The 18,167-nt window shown below is 32.7% G+C and overlaps 3 protein-coding genes across 11 annotated transcripts in view; 2 read left to right on the top strand and 1 right to left on the bottom strand.

Annotated features, from left to right (window-relative positions):
* Nucleotides 1-18,167, bottom strand: part of Dh44 (corticotropin-releasing diuretic hormone 44) — a 95,514-nt gene that overhangs the window by 44,532 nt on the left and 32,815 nt on the right. The window contains exon 1 of one of the 8 annotated variants that reach the window (XM_077438183.1): nt 17,730-17,793. The exons of 4 other annotated variants lie outside the window; for them this stretch is intronic. The gene's annotated coding sequence lies outside the window, so the exon portion shown is untranslated. Of the gene's footprint in view, nt 1-4,535; nt 4,722-5,311; nt 5,404-17,729; nt 17,794-18,167 lie in introns of those variants that run through there. 3 more of the 8 variants (XM_077438181.1, XM_077438177.1, XM_077438178.1) reach the window with 3 other exon arrangements.
* On the top strand, nt 1,299-4,289 carry LOC143916901 (uncharacterized). Its single transcript, XM_077438174.1, has one exon. The coding sequence runs from the start codon at nt 1,320-1,322 to the stop codon at nt 4,179-4,181; it is 2,862 nt and encodes a 953-aa protein (XP_077294300.1). The 5' UTR covers nt 1,299-1,319; the 3' UTR covers nt 4,182-4,289.
* On the top strand, nt 7,237-14,605 carry LOC143916900 (salivary peroxidase/catechol oxidase-like). 2 transcript variants are annotated; one of them, XM_077438172.1, is made up of 13 exons: nt 7,237-7,612; nt 8,371-8,597; nt 8,706-8,879; nt 10,358-10,539; nt 10,625-10,823; nt 10,906-11,103; nt 11,184-11,337; nt 11,452-11,611; nt 11,688-11,858; nt 11,945-12,137; nt 12,211-12,316; nt 12,403-13,008; nt 13,220-14,605. In XM_077438172.1, exons 1-13 carry the CDS (start codon nt 7,443-7,445, stop codon nt 13,758-13,760), a joined length of 3,081 nt encoding a protein of 1,026 aa, XP_077294298.1. In that variant the 5' UTR covers nt 7,237-7,442; the 3' UTR covers nt 13,761-14,605. The 2 variants fall into 2 exon arrangements, with proteins under 2 accessions (XP_077294298.1, XP_077294299.1); XM_077438173.1 differs by having other exon boundaries at nt 12,403-13,037; nt 13,430-13,657.

An 18,167-nucleotide genomic window follows, 5' to 3' on the forward strand; every position in this document is an offset into this window, starting at 1 on the left:
TAAAAACTCATGAGATTATAAATTGAAATTGATGTTAATATATAACCGCATACTTTCAATGCATAAAGATAGTCACTATTATTGACATAAGAAAACTAAAATGCCACGCAGGTACTTGAACACGGGGAAACGTGTTTGAAAATTCAATATGAAAATGTAAACAGCGTGGAAAATTTGCTTGAAAATTCTACGGGACGACTTTTGAATAGCCAATGTCAAAGTAGAGCTATTTTTAACATTACATTTCATTGCCTCAATGTTGATAAGATCTAACGTGGAATTTCTCCATTATTCATATGACAACAGGTGATCGCCGAATCATGCGTAAGATCGATCGTAAAGTTAATTAGGGGTTGTAAAAAGTACCATTACATAATGGCACAGTTAATTCGTCTTTTATTACGGCTTAACAGCAAACACTATAAATTCACGTAAACGGTTTCCCGTGAATTTCGATTCGGAAATGTAACGTTTTGTGCAATTTACAATTTACTTTTTTACTCTTAAACTTTTCGTAGATACGTGATAAACTATTTTCTTATCCAATTTGAATGTACATATACTAAACAAAACTACATATAGAGACAAGTTTAATGTGTCGCAAAAAATTGAAAGGTCACAAAATAAACTGAAAAGGGATATCTAATGTTATCTTGTTGGGTTGTTTCGAAGTAAAGTTTAACCTGTCAGGTCACCATTGCTATAAATACAAAATGATCCATGAACTGTATAAATAAATTCCGTTTTTTAAATTTTATTTTTATAATAATAAAAACGTCCAAAATATGTATTTTCACATTAAGTGGTATATACATATATTTTTTTTCTGTTGTTTATGTTAAAAAATTAAAACAGTTCAGAAATATATTATTTTAGTCAATGACGCGCGATGTAGACTCAAAATGAATAGAAAAAAAAAGGGATTGATGCCTTCAAAAGATCGCTAAAACATATGGCTGTCTATGGAAATTCAATACATCAATGTATTCCAATGAAATTAGTCGTTGTTATTTTATCGCGTGAATTTTATATTAATTGATTGATATTTAAAAATGAGAATTTACAGCGGTCACTGCAAAAATCACAATAGTTTTGAAAAATATTTACAAAATAATATTTGATCAGCTTTGGTGTCATAGATGAACGTTTAGATTTTACATTTCATTTCATAGTGAAATATTTATTTGAACAAGTGTTTATGAAAACAAACGGTTTTATGAAATTCGAACTTATAGTCTACTAAATCATACATTTTTAATCGAGTATATAATGCCGTACAGTGGAAAAATAGTGACGAAGTAAAAAGCATATCGGACAAGATGGTTAGAGTGGATGTTAAGCTCATATTGCTGCTTGCCTTGTGTGCACTGGCAACTGCTTGTCACACAGGTAACAAAAAATCTTCAAGCTCTTCCAGCTCTTCATCTTCATCTGGGGGTACAAAGCACGAGTATAACACCTCAAGTGAAGAATCTTCACCCAGTAGCTCATCTAGTGCATCGTCCAGTGGCTCTTCTAGTTCATCTTCATCTAGTTCTGCTGCTTCTTCCAACGGAGGATACTCAGACCATAATCATTCTTCGAGTGAAGAGTCTGGATCATCTAGTTCATCTAGTTCAGCTGCTTTGTCAAATCACAAACGATCATGGCAAAGTCACGGTTCTTCCAGCAGTGAAAACTCGTCGGGTAGCTCATCCAGTGCCTCTTCCAGTAGCGCATCTAATTCCCACGGAAGACATTCGAGCAATGAAAATTCATCTGGATCTTCTAGTTCATCTTCATCTAGTTCTGCTGCTTCTTCCAGCGGAGGATACTCAGACCATAACCATTCTTCGAGTGAAGAGTCTGGATCATCTAGTTCATCTAGTTCAGCTGCTTCGTCAAATCACAAACGATCATGCCAAAGTCACGGTTCTTCCAGCAGTGAAAACTCGTCGGGTAGCTCATCCAGTGCCTCTTCCAGTAGCGCATCTAATTCACACGGAAGACATTCGAGCAATGAAAATTCATCTGGATCTTCTAGTTCATCTTCATCTAGTTCTGCTGCTTCTTCCAGCGGAGGATACTCAGACCATAACCATTCTTCGAGTGAAGAGTCTGGATCATCTAGTTCATCTAGTTCAGCTGCTTCGTCAAATCACAAACGATCATGCCAAAGTCACGGTTCGTCCAGCAGTGAAAACTCGTCGGGTAGCTCATCCAATGCCTCTTCCAGTAGCGCATCTAATTCACACGGAAGACATTCGAGCAATGAAAATTCATCTGGATCTTCTAGTTCATCTTCATCTAGTTCTGCTGCTTCTCCCAGCGGAGGATACTCAGACCATAACCATTCTTCGAGTGAAGAGTCTGGATCATCTAGTTCATCTAGTTCAGCTGCTTCGTCAAATCACAAACGATCATGCCAAAGTCACGGTTCTTCCAGCAGTGAAAACTCGTCGGGTAGCTCATCCAGTGCCTCTTCCAGTGGCGCATCTAATTCACACGGAAGACATTCGAGCAATGAAAATTCATCTGGATCTTCTAGTTCATCTTCATCTAGTTCTGCTGCTTCTCCCAGCGGAGGATACTCAGACCATAACCATTCTTCGAGTGAAGAGTCTGGATCATCTAGTTCATCTAGTTCAGCTGCTTCGTCAAATCACAAACGATCATGCCAAAGTCACGGTTCTTCCAGCAGTGAAAACTCGTCGGGTAGCTCATCCAGTGCCTCTTCCAGTGGCGCATCTAATTCACACGGAAGACATTCGAGCAATGAAAATTCATCTGGATCTTCTAGTTCATCTTCATCTAGTTCTGCTGCTTCTTCCAGCGGAGGATACTCAGACCATAACCATTCTTCGAGTGAAGAGTCTGGATCATCTAGTTCATCTAGTTCAGCTGCTTCGTCAAATCACAAACGATCATGCCAAAGTCACGGTTCGTCCAGCAGTGAAAACTCGTCGGGTAGCTCATCCAATGCCTCTTCCAGTAGCGCATCTAATTCACACGGAAGACATTCGAGCAATGAAAATTCATCTGGATCTTCTAGTTCATCTTCATCTAGTTCTGCTGCTTCTCCCAGCGGAGGATACTCAGACCATAACCATTCTTCGAGTGAAGAGTCTGGATCATCTAGTTCATCTAGTTCAGCTGCTTCGTCAAATCACAAACGATCATGCCAAAGTCACGGTTCTTCCAGCAGTGAAAACTCGTCGGGTAGCTCATCCAGTGCCTCTTCCAGTAGCGCATCTAATTCACACGGAAGACATTCGAGCAATGAAAATTCATCTGGATCTTCTAGTTCATCTTCATCTAGTTCAGCTACTTCCTCCAATGGAGGAGACTCAAACCATAACCATTCTTCCAGTGAAGAGTCTGGATCTTCTAGTTCATCGAGCAGCTCGTCTTTATCATCATCAAAACGCTGTGGAAAACGTAACAAGAGGTACGGTCATAGATCTAGCGAAGAAACTTTGTCTAGTAACGCTTCCAGTTCATCTTCAAGCGCATCAGCTTCAACAACTAGTAATTCAAATGAATCAGGATCTTCATCAAGCAGTTCAAGTAGATCATTTTCTTCTAGTGGTACAACTTCAAGGGATGAAACTGATGGAACATCTAGTAGTTCTTCATCTGCGAGCACTCTAGCTTCTTCTAGCGGTGATTACGGTGAATCGGGGTCATTATCTAACAGCGTTTCTAGTTCTACAGCTTCTTCAGGTCATGAATCGTCCGGTACTTCATCTAGTAGTACATCCAGTTCTACTACTAGCAATCATGGTCACTCTGACGAAATAGGCTCACATGCATCAACTTCCAGTTCATCTTCAGCTACCAGCACCTCTCACGAAGGGGGTAAAGTTTATAAGCGTGTGTCCAAACAAAAAAATGTCAGAAGAAAAAATTATATCCAACACCATTCACACAGTTATAGTAAATCTAGCGAATCTTCCGAATCTTGGGAATGTTTCATGTGTCCTAAATGGTATTTCAGAAGATTCTGGAAAGGCTTGTTGCACCACAAAAGTATCTCAAGTGAATCACACAATTCTTCATCGGAAGAAAATAAACACCATAAATATCGTCAGGTGGTTAAAAAAACCAAGACGCCCAAAAAAGTTGCACATGGCAAAAAATGCTTAAAGAAACCGAAAAAGAAATGTAAATGCACAAAAAATCAAAAAAAGCATTATCATTAAAAATCCTAAATGAAATCCATATGTACATACATATATGTAGACTGGCTTTTTTTGATTTTTTTTAAAGTTATATGTTATTAATATATGTACTTAAAAATTAATAAATTTCAAACGAAAATTAATATGAGCCTTTTTATTTTTTTACAAGCCTCTTCTTCTAATTCACCATACTACATACGTACAAACATATATAATATGAATAATGTATTAAACAATTCACGAATGAATCTTTGAATGTTTTATTCAAAGATTACTAAACAAGCAGTTAATTCAATAAAAAAAACCATATATTTTTCACACTTCGACTCGTTAGATACTGAAATGAAATTACGCGGAAAACTTTTAAATTTGCACCTGTACATTTTTAGGGATCGAGAATTTATGCCACCCTCTCGCCTTGGAAAAACGCCTCCATATATCCTCTGGGAATCCTATAAAAGTTTCAACGACTTCTTCAAAAACTCGTACAAATCCCAAAGCGACAACATGTACACGGGTTTAAACCATAAATACATGTTGACGAATAAGAAAAAAAAAAGTAAAAACGCATATTGAATCTATCAAAAATAATAAATTGGAAACGGCAAATCAAATAAACGACGCACCAGATGTCTATTAAGAGAATTCAAATTTGGCTAACGCCAACGTCATTTCCATTATTCCGTTATACATATTTACATAAATATGTACGTATGTAAAAATTATGCATAGTTAAAATTATAAAAAATGAATAATATAATATCAATCGGACAGAAAGTACGTTTGTAAGTCAAATTAATCATTAAATGCGAATAATTTAAGAGGTGTGTCGGTATTTTCGAGATATAACGTGCAAATTGAAAACCATGTACGTACATACATATATGTACATATGTACATATGTATGTAGTACTCGTAAACTGAAAGCACATCCCATTGGGATAAAAGGAAATTTTAATGCTTAAAACGTCAACGCCATGACACGGGGCCAGTTTATAGTGTGTGACACGTCCCTCTTACACAGATACGAGATCACAAGAATACATTATTAAACCTATAATTACAAATGGCCTAAATTACGAGTATACATATACATACATATATGTATGTATATACGAGTAAACCTTTTTATAACCAACAAAAGGACACACATTCGAATCATTTCTATATTTAAACTTCTCCAAAATTATGATGTGGGCCTTTTTCACGAGTTTCTGATAAATGTGTCTTTGTAATGCAAACTGAACGAGACATATTCGGTATATTTTCATTAAAAATTGAACACTACGCAGTTATGTATTAGTCAATATTATTTCTGTGGCTCATTTTTTTGCTAATTTTATGAACACAATTGGCCATTTTAAGACAATGCTACGGCGCAAAGTCGTGATGCCACGTTTAAATATTCATTTATCGGACACATACTTTTTCTTCAAGGTGTGAGTTTTTATATTTAAGTTTCGTAATAAAATCAATCATTGTCTATTCTATTAAAACAGTTTAATAGCCTACGATGCATTGAATAGAAATGTTCAAGTGAAATTAAATATAAAACTGATACGGAGACAGGGTTGCCAGAGCCCTAAAATCACAGACCGGGACATTCACTATTTCAAACGATAAAAAAAAAGAAGTCAATAGATTTAGGAAGAAATTAAGAAAAAATCATAATTTTAATTAAATCATCATATACTTATTTATGTATGTATACAGAAGAGGACAGAAAAAATAGTTACATAATAATCCGCAGGAATCACAACTGTTCAAATATATTGATTAGACATAATTACAGGCATTACATTTTGATTTAAATGAAAATAAAGTAAAAATTATACAATCATAACAGTTTTATTAAAAGTATATTTCCGATATGATATACAGCGATGATATTCGGGAGTTACAAACGAAATTTTAAGGCCGATTATTTTATGTACATATGTATGATGGTTTATTAGTTCATTATATTCCAGAAAAATAATATATTCAAGTGACCTTTAACATTTTTGAATACATTATTTTTAAAAAGTCGATCTTAAAATAGTCAGCAATGAGCTTTGATCAGGGTCGTGAAAATCAGAAAAAATGGTAAACTCTGAATGGAAACGATCGACCTGGAGTTACAAACCAAGGTCTGGCCAACATCTACTAGTGGAAATCCAACCGTGACTAGTGTTCCTTCTCGAGAATTTCTCGAAAAATTTTATAATTTCTCGAGATATTCTATAAAACATTTTTTATTATACAAAAATATTTTTTTGTCGAATATTTTCAAAAGTTTTAAACCACTGCTATTTATAAAGCTGCATTTGAAAGAGCGGGTTTATACCTAATGTGCATACTTCTTAGAAGGTTTTAAATAAGAGGTCTGGGAATGATGAAAAATTGTTTACAAATTTTCGAACTAATAACTTTCGAAATAACTTTCGAACGTAACTTATGTTCGTTTCTTATCATATTTTGACTACTTTATGTATTAATCTTTATCTCATTTTACCTGGACATACAAACGCGTCAATCTTTAGAAATACGCAAAAAATAGCGTATGACTGCCCAAATTAATAATTTAAAAAAAGCATTTACCCTAATTTTTGACCTGACTTTTTGTCCATCACTATTTATTTCTATTACTCTACCCGGCTGGCGGTGTCATCTTTGTTTTGATGATTATAGAAACGTCTTCGATAAGAAGAAATAAAGCGTGGGAATCGGCAGAATGCAATACAAAATGAATACAAAAATTACATTCCAAATATATTAATAACAAATGTATATTTGTATTCTTGAATCCAATAATGTCGAATAAACGATACTTTACTTTGTTATATACATTTTTTCATTTATCAAAATTTCTTGAGAATTCTCGAGAAATTTAAGAAGTCAAATTGAGAATTCTTATTTGTCAAGAAATGAAAATCATTGAGAAAACAGAATCACTAACCGTGACCACTCCGCTAGAAAGCATAATATGCTAACCACTACTATTATTTATTTATTTATTGCTATGAAATAAATAAATTTATTTATTTGATTCATAAAATATAAAAATTTCATTTGGTGGGCGTAAAAATTTGAAAAGCTGACACGAAAACACTATAAACGCGAAAACAAATTAAATGTGCAACAATGCCCAAATCAAATAATTTTGATTAATGTGTAAGCGTACTGTCGATTGCACAGGTGAAAATGCACATTTGTGCACACTGAATCGATTATTGCTACTAGCGAACAAAAAAAAATTATATAAGTGCCAAATCGCAACCCATCACGACGAAGTACGCAAAAATGGAGCGGCGGCTGCTGATCGGCGTGCTCTTGGCATGCTTTTGCGTGATAACTCTAGCACAGACCAGATCTCCACGTGATATTGCGAGAATCCGTAGCAAAAACCAAGATACAGCCAATTCCAACGAATTCGACAGCGTCGAGAGTCAGAAGATTTACAAAATCAGCGAGTAATTATGTGTTATCGTTAATTTTGGCTTGAAATCGCAAAAAGCGCTTCAAAAGTATACATCTATATATAATAAAATTTGTTATATTATATTTTAATTGCATTGTATAAAACGCGTTCGTCATGAGCTCGATTATGACATGTGTAATACGTGTTTGCCATTTTAATCTTCCCTGTCGGGAGATGAAACCAATGTGACCTGATTTTTTTTAATCTACCATATACATATGTATATATGTATACACATATACATATTCTGATCTGTATTCAGGTAAATACCGTCCTGATATATTCATATCGATATTTGAATTGAAAATAAATTTTATGTATATTCCGATAGACTCGTATTAAAATCAAACACGCAAACTATTGCAATATTGCAAGAGTGTAAATATACAGAATGCTTTGTTTTCAATTTTTCAATTTCAACAGATTACTATTTTTTTATATTTAAAGTTTTAACAATGTTACGATTGTCAAAAAATTGTTCTCACGGAAGGGATCCCTTTTTGCAGAACTGCGTGCAAATTTGACTCGTATGTGTATATTGGCATCACTATATTTATATTTAAGATCTATCTTATCGATATTGAAACATATTATATTTACAATGTACATTCGAGCGGTCGTCAAAAGCTATGAAAAATACACAGCATCCCCGTTTTTATGAAACGTAGTATAAATTTTTACCCGAAAACATTAAAGTAAAATACATGTATGTATATGAACTACATATAATAAATACATATGTATTTTCAGAAATGAAAAATTCATTCCGAGTTTCGCCAAAAAAGACAGTTCTGCGGGGAGGGTGGGAGCAGCTTCATCAGGAGCAGCTCCATTAGGACCAAAACCTAAAGAAATCAAGTGTGACAAAAATTACCCCTACAGAAACTTCGATGGCTCTTGTAACAATTTGAACCATCCAGAATGGGGTACACCTAATTCTACTTATGTGGTAATACTGCCTCCAGTTTTCGGAAACGGTAATTAACGTTCCTGCAATACATTTATACTGAAATATTATACTTAACTCGCGTGTGTATATGGTACGTACATAGATAAACATAATATGGAATGCCAAAATGTTTCAGGAATCCGTGACCCTAGGAAGGGCTTCAACAACAATCCGTTACCTAGTGCAAGGACCCTTCGAACCGAACTATTCCCAACTGGTAGTAAAGAGAATCAATTGTGGAACGTGAACGCTATGACATGGGGACAATTTGTGGCACATGACATGTCACTGCTCAGTGAACCCAAAGAACGTAAGTTTGGTTTCAGTTAATCTACATACATACATATAAACACATGTATGTATATGTTCTAATTAACTAAATATAGTGATTAACGAATCTTCTTCAATTATCTCCGGATTTAGCAGTCACTACAGTATAAATGTACTTACAGCTTCACGGTTTAATTTTTTTTATTTGCCAACCTAACGAGAGAATCACACCATTAGATTTAAGCAATATTGTTATGAAAACTTTGATACTAAGTTGGTGCAAAACAAACGCGTTTCACAATAGTAATCTAAATTTACCGAATCGTTCCAGCAAATAAAATGCTTTGATTTCAGCGTTAAATAACAGACAACTAAATTCCACGAAAGATGACATTTCGAAATGTTTAAATATACCATATGCATAAATAACACGTGTGTGTGTTGGTCTGTTTTTTTTTTTGGGAATTTTTTTAACACCGTTAGTCCTATCGAACTAAAAATAATCGATTACTGAAATGCTTAATGATACAGCGTAAATTTTTTTCAATTTTTTAAGTCGACTGGAAATGGTACTTCCTTTATAGGTGTCCTATTTTTATGTATTTGGATTCAATTATCTCCCAAACTACGATTAGACTGAAATTTTTAACGTGTAATATGAGTTATAATTTTTATACACTCATATTTTTTTAAATATTTTATCACAACCATAAGTAGTGATTTTTCTCTAGAGAATGGAAGTTTTTTATGTTTCTCTCAGAAACCTTCAAGTGTATTGAACTAAAATTTCATCTTTGAAAGTTTAAGCTTAATATCAAGTTATATGTAAAATTTAGTGAAGACCCGTCAGCCGGAAGTGGCAGTTTACTCTTGTTCGATTTTTATTCCACTATTTTTCGAGCCTTAAAATATGCGTGCTCTTCACAAGAAAATCAAGTATAATTCTTGTATCAATGTGATGAAAATAAAAAATCATTAAATTTAATAAACCGGAAGTGGGAAAGTTAAAAATGTTGTGACACGATTTTTTACATACTACTGAATGTATCGAGCTAAATTTTATGTATGTGCTTTTTATGTACTAACGAGTTGATAAGGCTTTGGATATACATAATTCGCAAATCGCAAGTAGTAATTTTTTCCAAACAATATTTAATTATTTTATTTTGACCTTTTGAATTATTGTTATCCTCTGATATTTTATGTTTATAAATATTGAGGGTAATATTAAGTAATAAAATTTTTTACTTAGAACTTTTGTCGTGTGTGCGTTTCCCTACATTAATTCGAGCTCAAGCTAGTTATCGAAAATGTTTTCATAGCCGGTATGCGTGAATGTGTATGCATGCGTCATTGTGGAATTTTGTTTTTTATACTTATTATATTCCTCAAACACATAAATAAAGTCATGGGGTGGTCACATTCGAATTTTTTTCTTTGCAACAGTTATCATTATATATTTCCATACATATGCATATAAACAATCTATTCAGCCAAAGTTTTATTATATCTTTAAAGCGTTTTCCTGTTGCACGAAGGACGCACAGTACGTACCAAACCAGAGCAGGTTCTGTTTCCCCATCAAGGTATCAGAAGACGATCCCACCATGGGAGAAGCGGGAATAACTTGTTTGAACTTTTCAAGAACTCTCACCGATAAAGATTTCGGATACGGTGATCCAGATGCTCCCGCTAAACAGGTGACTCACTCGAGTGGAATATCATTCAGTATGCAATTCAAATAACCCGTTCGAATCCGCAACTTAATTTCATTTCATTTCACAGATCAATGCTGTGACTTCCTTCATGGATTTATCTAACGTTTACGGTCTAAGCAAAGACATGTGCGACGAGCTAAGATCATTCAAACACGGAAAATTGGCAACAGAAGTAAGAAACAATCACGTTTTCGCACCACGTGAAACTGCATTGAAGAATTTTTGTCCTTGTAGTAATCGCGGTGAAAAGACATGTTACAAAACAGGTAAAATTTTACCATTCATCAGTTTGCTATTATACAAAACACATACACAGTTCAATGCATTTATTTTTGTTCATTTCTACAGGCGATTCTAGATCAAATCAAAATCCAGAATTAGCTATCATGCAAACAATGTTTGTCAGAGAGCACAACAGGATTGCTGAAGAATTGCGCGAGTTGAATCCTCATTGGAATGATGAAAAATTGTTCCAAGAAGCAAGGCATATTTTGATTGCCATGTATCAAAGAATTCACTACTATGAATGGATGCCGATATTTATGGGTCAGAAAATATCAACAAAATTTCAGCTGTTTTTCGTCCTTATTCCTTGTATAATATGTTTAATATTATTTTTCGTACAGGTCGTAATAATCTTTTGAATGCCAATATCATTGTAAATGAAACTGTCGTTGATTATGTGGATGATTATGATCCAAATGAAGAACCAGGCGTATACAATGAACATGCACATTCTGCTTTCAGACACTTTCATACACACATCGTTGGACAGTTGAAGTAAGATTTGTACATATTTGGGATCTAATATATCAAACACATAATTTTAAATTAAATTACATTCACACGCATATACACATATATTAAATTTGCTTTAACTCCTATTGATTACAGAAAAATGGATGAAAACAGGAAAACTACTTCGACTTTTACTTTGAGCAAATGGTTTGGACGACCGGCTATCTTGGAATCACATCCAGATAACATCGAAGAGATAACAATTGGTATGGTTATGCAAAATTTGGAAGAAACTGACAATACATACGTTGAAGACGTAAGTTATAACAAATTAAAACATAAAAAAGGCTCTCGAGATAATATAAATTGTTATATACATATGTTCGATTCAGGTAACCGATAAGTTTTTTGCGTGTGGCAGAGACTTTGGAATAGATTTGAAAGCAGCTGATATCCAAAGAGATAGAGATCACGGTTTAGCTTACTACAATGATTATAGGAAGAATTGTAAGCTACCTGAAGCAAAATCCTTCGATGATTACAGTGACGTAATTCCACAAGAGGTGTGAATAATATGATATGCACTATTAGAACTACAACACTGAACAGTCATATCATTGAATGCGAGATATTATTATTTTGTTCTTAGGACATAGAAAAGTTGAAGGAGTTGTACGAAGACTACAGAGATGTTGATACAAATGTAGGTGGATCTTTGGAAAGACTAGCTCCCGACGCACAATTTGGACCAACTTTCCTATGCTTAGTCATGGACCAATTCGAAAGAACGAGAGCTACTGATCGCTTTTGGTTTGAACATAAAGAAGCTGGATTCACTCGAGGTATATCGCATTAATTCTAAACGAAATATTAGGCTAATGATATTGAAGAATAAATATCGGAGTGTATTTTCAGAACAACTTCGTGAAATAAGAAAAGCTACGATTGCTAGAATGTTTTGCGATAGTGGCGATGGTATTACGAGTATGCAACCGTTCGGTTTCACACTTCTTTTCCCATTGTAAGATTTTTGTCATTTCAACATGCTATTGATATTATAATATTAAATTCTCGCGAATATATTCAAAATGCACGCTATTTTTACAGCAATAAACTGACACCATGTCATAAAATACCGAAAATGAGTTTGAAACCTTGGCACGATAAGAATTCCGATCATAACGATGACTACGATGACGATGAATATGACGAGGAATATGAAGAGGAATATGACGAGGAATATGACGAGGAATATGACGAGGAATATGACGAGGAATACGATGAGGAATATGATGATGAATATGATGACGAATATGACGATGAGTATGACGACGAATACGAAAATGACGACGAATACGGTGTCGAAAAATATAGAAAAAATAAACATGGAAAACAAACGAATAAAAAGAATAAGAAAGATCACGATGGGTATGACGATGACGATGACGAAGATGAAGATTATGAAGATGATGAAGATGACTACGACGATGATAAACATGGAAATAAGAAGAATAAGAAATATAAGAAACATAAGAAACATCACGATGGTAATGATGATGATGATGATGACAATGATGATTATGATGATGATGATGATGATGATGACGATTACGAAGACGACGAGGATGATTACAATGGTGGCAACAAGAAAACTAAAAAAAACAAGAAACATCATGATAACGATGATAAACATGGCAATAAGAAAAATAAGAAGTATAAGAAACATCACGATGATGATGATGATGACGATGATAAACATGGCAATAAGAAAAATAAGAAGGATAAGAAACATTACGATGACGATGATGATGATGATGACGATTACGAAGACGACGAGGATGATTACAATGGTGGCAACAAGAAAAATAAAAAAAACAAGAAACATCATTATAACGATGATAAACATGGCAATAGGAAAAATAAGAAGGATAAGAAACATGGCGATGACGATGATGACGATGATAAACATGGCTCTAAAAAAAATAAGAAGAATAAGAAAAATCACGACTATGATGATGACGATGATAAACATGGCAATCAGAAAAATAAAAAGGATAAGAAACATCACGATGACGATGATTATGAGGATAAATATGGCAATAAAAAAAATAAGAAGGCTTCGAAACACAACGACGACGATGATTATAATGATGATAAACATGGGGATAAGAAAAATAAGAAAGATAAAAAAAATAAGAACAATAAGAAGCACGATGATGACGATAATGGTGATTATGATAAGCATGAAAATAAAAAAAATAAGAAGGGTAAGAGAAATAAGACGGATAAGAAGCATGATAATGACGATCATGATGATGATGATTATTATGACGACAAGCATGGCAATAAAAAAAATAACAAGTATGAGAAACACCACGATGACGATGGTTATGACGAGGAACATCATGATAATGATAATTACAATGATGGTGCACATGGTAATAATAAAAATAACAAAAAAATGAAAACTAAATATGATTCAAATAAAAATAATCATAATAATGATGACGACGAATACAACAACGGTAAAAAAACTAAGAAGAATAAAAATACAAAGAAAAGTAATAACGATGATTATCAAAATTATGACGATGATGAATACAACAAAAATAAGAAGTCCAAGAAGAATAAGAATACTAAAACTACAAAGAAAAATAATAATGATGACGAATACAATAACGACAAGAATTCTAAGAAGAATAAGAACACAAAAACTACAAAGAAAAATTATGATGATGACGAATACAATAACGACAAGAATTCAAAGAAAAATAAGAACACAAAAACTACAAAGAAAAACAATAATTATGACGAATACAATAACGATAAGAATTCAAAGAAGAATAAGAACACAAAAACTACAAAGAAAAATAATAATTATGACGAATATAATAACGATAAGAATTCAAAGAAGAATAAGAACACAAAAACTACAAAGAAAAATAATAATTATGACGAATACAATAACGATAAGAATTCAAAGAAGAATGAGAACACAAAAACTACAAAGAAAAATAATAATTATGACGAATACAATAACGACAAGAATTCAAAGAAAAATAAGAACACAAAAACTACAAAAAAAGCTGAAACTAATTCCAAAAAAGACGAGACATCAAATAAAGTTAAGACGAGCAAAACTAGCAGCAAAAAAAATTTTTATGAAACCGACGACAACAATAATTATCAAACAACGTCTAATAAAAATACCAAAACAAGCAATAAAAAATCAAATACAAAGGACAAATCGACCAAGAACGACCAAACATCAACCTCGAATAAAATGGACCAACAATCAAATTATCAAGAAGACAACTATGAAGAAACAACATACGAGGAATACACCGACACAACAGGTTAAGCAGACCTCAACATTAACATTTAATGTATTTAGCTTGTCTCTTATAATTTCCATATTATATACGTTTAATTTATTATCAAATATATTTATTAAAACGGATAAAATCCACCGAATGCTACTCATTTTTGCAAATTTTATAATAAATAAATATCACTCATGCATCAAATTTAAAATTGCACAATGCAAATTTCATTCCATGTTCATTAATAACTTAAATATATGTAGATATATCCACATGTATGTATGTAGTTGTTAAAAAATAAATATTTTTAAACAGATTCATTATTGTGTTTGTATTTGAAAGATTTTTAATATAATATATCATATACCGACAATAAATCAATATTAAATAATGACTGGAGATACATACATAATTTATCAATTATGTAAATAATAAATTTACGTGATATACAACCATAAGGCTTTTTAACCGAATAACTAGAGACTTTGTAAATATTTAAGCTCTGCATGAATTTTAATTGATTTATTAAATCCGCACATGCAGTATCAAAAGCGATAGAATTTTTTTTTTTTTTTTTTTTTTACATATATACCAGGAAGGCCTTACAGGTAAATCCCAATGCGCCTTCCTGGCCAATTACAAATACAAATGCAGCATTTTTATTATAAGTCGTTGAATTGCGAGACACTGAAAAAACTCGCAAATTAACGAGACATCTATGAATTGTACATAAATTTTTATTGTACATCAATCAAATTTTTCAAATAGTGGTGACATAGTAGGTAGGAAGGATTTTTAGCCAATTTTTTTTTCCGGGAACCGTTTCAACAATGAAATCAGAGAAAATTGGCAAACTCTGATAGGAAACGATCAACCTGGAGTCACAAATCCAGGTCTGACCAACAGCATACTCTGAAAAATTCATTTTCATTCAGGGATAGAACCCGGCACCTTCTTGACGGTAAGCAGAAGCTTAACGTCCGAGCTATGCTGTTGGCTTGATTACACATACATACATACTAGGGTTTCTGACGCGGGTCGACCCGGGACAGACATTCCCGGGAATTCACGGAATTTTTGTTGTCCCGTGTCCCGGGAATTCTTATCTTTAATCCCGGGAATTGATACTTAAAAAAATCTTGAAAACATACAACATTTTCACGACTGCACGAAGGGAAATAATAAATCAAATACACTAAGAATCGTAAAATATTCTCAAATATTTAAATCGAAGAAAGAAGCAGCCTAAAACTGATATTTTAAACACAAATTTTAAATAATTCTGATTTTATTCAACACAAAACCAAAAAATAACCTCGACTTTAAAAAATAAATTAAAATATAAATGCTGACAGGAGAAAAAACCAATAATTTAAAATAAGAACAGGTTAGTAAAAATTGTTTTCGTCCCTTTTAGCAATAAAGCCAACTTCGACCGAAACTGAAAGATTTTTCCATTGCTGGAAATTTTTGTACCAAATATAGAATTAGACTTTCAGATTCTCATTTAAATATTTTAGTATTTTTAAGAAGTTACTTTAAATAAGTTCACTTTTATAATTACATTTTCCAAGTTAAAGGATATATAATGTATTGTTTTGTAAATATATAATTATTTTTTTTATTAATAAAAAATATATTAAATTGAAAAAAATCCGTCTCCGTCCCGTCTCCCGGGAATTGAAAAAGTCCGGGAAATCAGAAACCCTAATACATACATATACATATGTATGTATGTATGTATATATTTTGAATTCACTGAAAATTGTTTCATTTCAATGTTCTTTCGACACATAGTATTCATTTGAATAGCAGATAACAGAACATATATTATATGTATGTATGTATAAACTGTAGAAATTTTCCATAACACATATCGGAAGCTATCAAAACCGATCAAAAATACTAAATAATTGAATCAATTTTATTTATTACAGTTAAGCTATAGTGACATTATAGATATACTTTAGGGCGTCACTATAGCTAGGCATATATACATACATACATGAAAAAACAAAAGATACAAAAATAACAATTAACTATCAAAATGTAATAAGATGTAAACAAAAAAACAAGCATTAAGATAATTTTAAGTAAAGAACAAACATAATAGAAAAATGAAATATGAGCAATTAAATGTAAGAACACATTTACGATCTCAAATTAAACTATTCCTCAACCAGATCGGCACAATTTAGATTGAACAAATGCAACTTAACAGAAATCTGGTTGAGGAGCTTCATGCCCCAAGCAACAGGCGACGAAAACATTCTAGTTAGTACTTGCCCCAGGAGAAGAGAACAAACTGCGGCATCTAAATGTACCTGAGTTGGCTGGGAACATTTAAGCTCAACTGCTCACCAAACCAACCAGTAATTTATAAAAATGCTTCCCCAAATATAATCTACCTCGTGATTCAAGAAAATTATATTATAGTGTCTCCAGCAGGTACGCACTAAAATTGAGCCAAGGATAGCAACCGTAAACCATCAAGTAACTACTTTAGAGATTTTACATTAGTCTGGAAAAACTACATATTTAAGACACAAGTTAAAAATAAAATGCAGAGGCTCAGTTAGAGCTTTCTGACAGCTTTTCAGGACAAAAGCTAGAACAAAATCCGGTCCAACTGAAAATTTGGGGTTTATCTTAAGAAATGCACTATGTGTAATATTTCAAATACAAAATATTTCATAAAAAGTCGTTTATGTATGTATGTACATACATACCTATATATTTCGATTTGTTCGAAAATGTTTTCAGAGGCTACGAGATCATAACAAACGATAATCACCCTTCATTACAAAAATAAAATTTTCATTAGGTAAACAATTAATTCATCAATCACGTATTTTTCCAAGTGGACATTTGAAAAAAAGCTATTAAAAACGTGTTTTTAAGCACATTTTTATGAAGTTGACTAATTATTGAGAAGTTAAAAATTTTGGGAAATTAAAAGCACCAAATATGTTTATAAGCGTGGTAGCGGGGAAGTGGGGGTGGGTATGGAGCGCAAATTCATTCATCATTTTGAACGGGCTGGATTGGTAAACATGTAATGCGCGCACTTTTTATTACGATTAATATTAGTACGCCTATAAATTACCTTACACTATATTTATACAATATAATACAACACAAAACTTTATTTTAATTCGTGTATCAATTCCTTTCCGAAAGCACCGAACATTAGTATAGTATAGTATTATATACATATTATATTCAAGTGTATACATGTATGTATTAAAAGCCACTTCGGAGTATTACAGATGTTTATGTCAGATCAGCCTACAACAAATATTGAATAATCAATTCTAGAAGAATCCATTGCATAAATTTAAATAATTTTAGTGTAAAATATTAATTATTTTGTGCTTATGTATGTATGTACATTCGAATATTTCATTGAATTACTAGACTACACATAACAATATCAGATATGATAGTTTACAAATGTACTTGTACAAAAAAGTAGAATTTCCCTATTACAAATCAAAGATTTTCAATGACAGTTATTACTTTTGTAAATGAGAGTTGTTGACCGGAAGA

The sequence above is a fragment of the Arctopsyche grandis genome, chromosome 9 (assembly GCF_051622035.1).
Source record: "Arctopsyche grandis isolate Sample6627 chromosome 9, ASM5162203v2, whole genome shotgun sequence".
Taxonomy (NCBI): domain Eukaryota; kingdom Metazoa; phylum Arthropoda; class Insecta; order Trichoptera; family Hydropsychidae; genus Arctopsyche; species Arctopsyche grandis.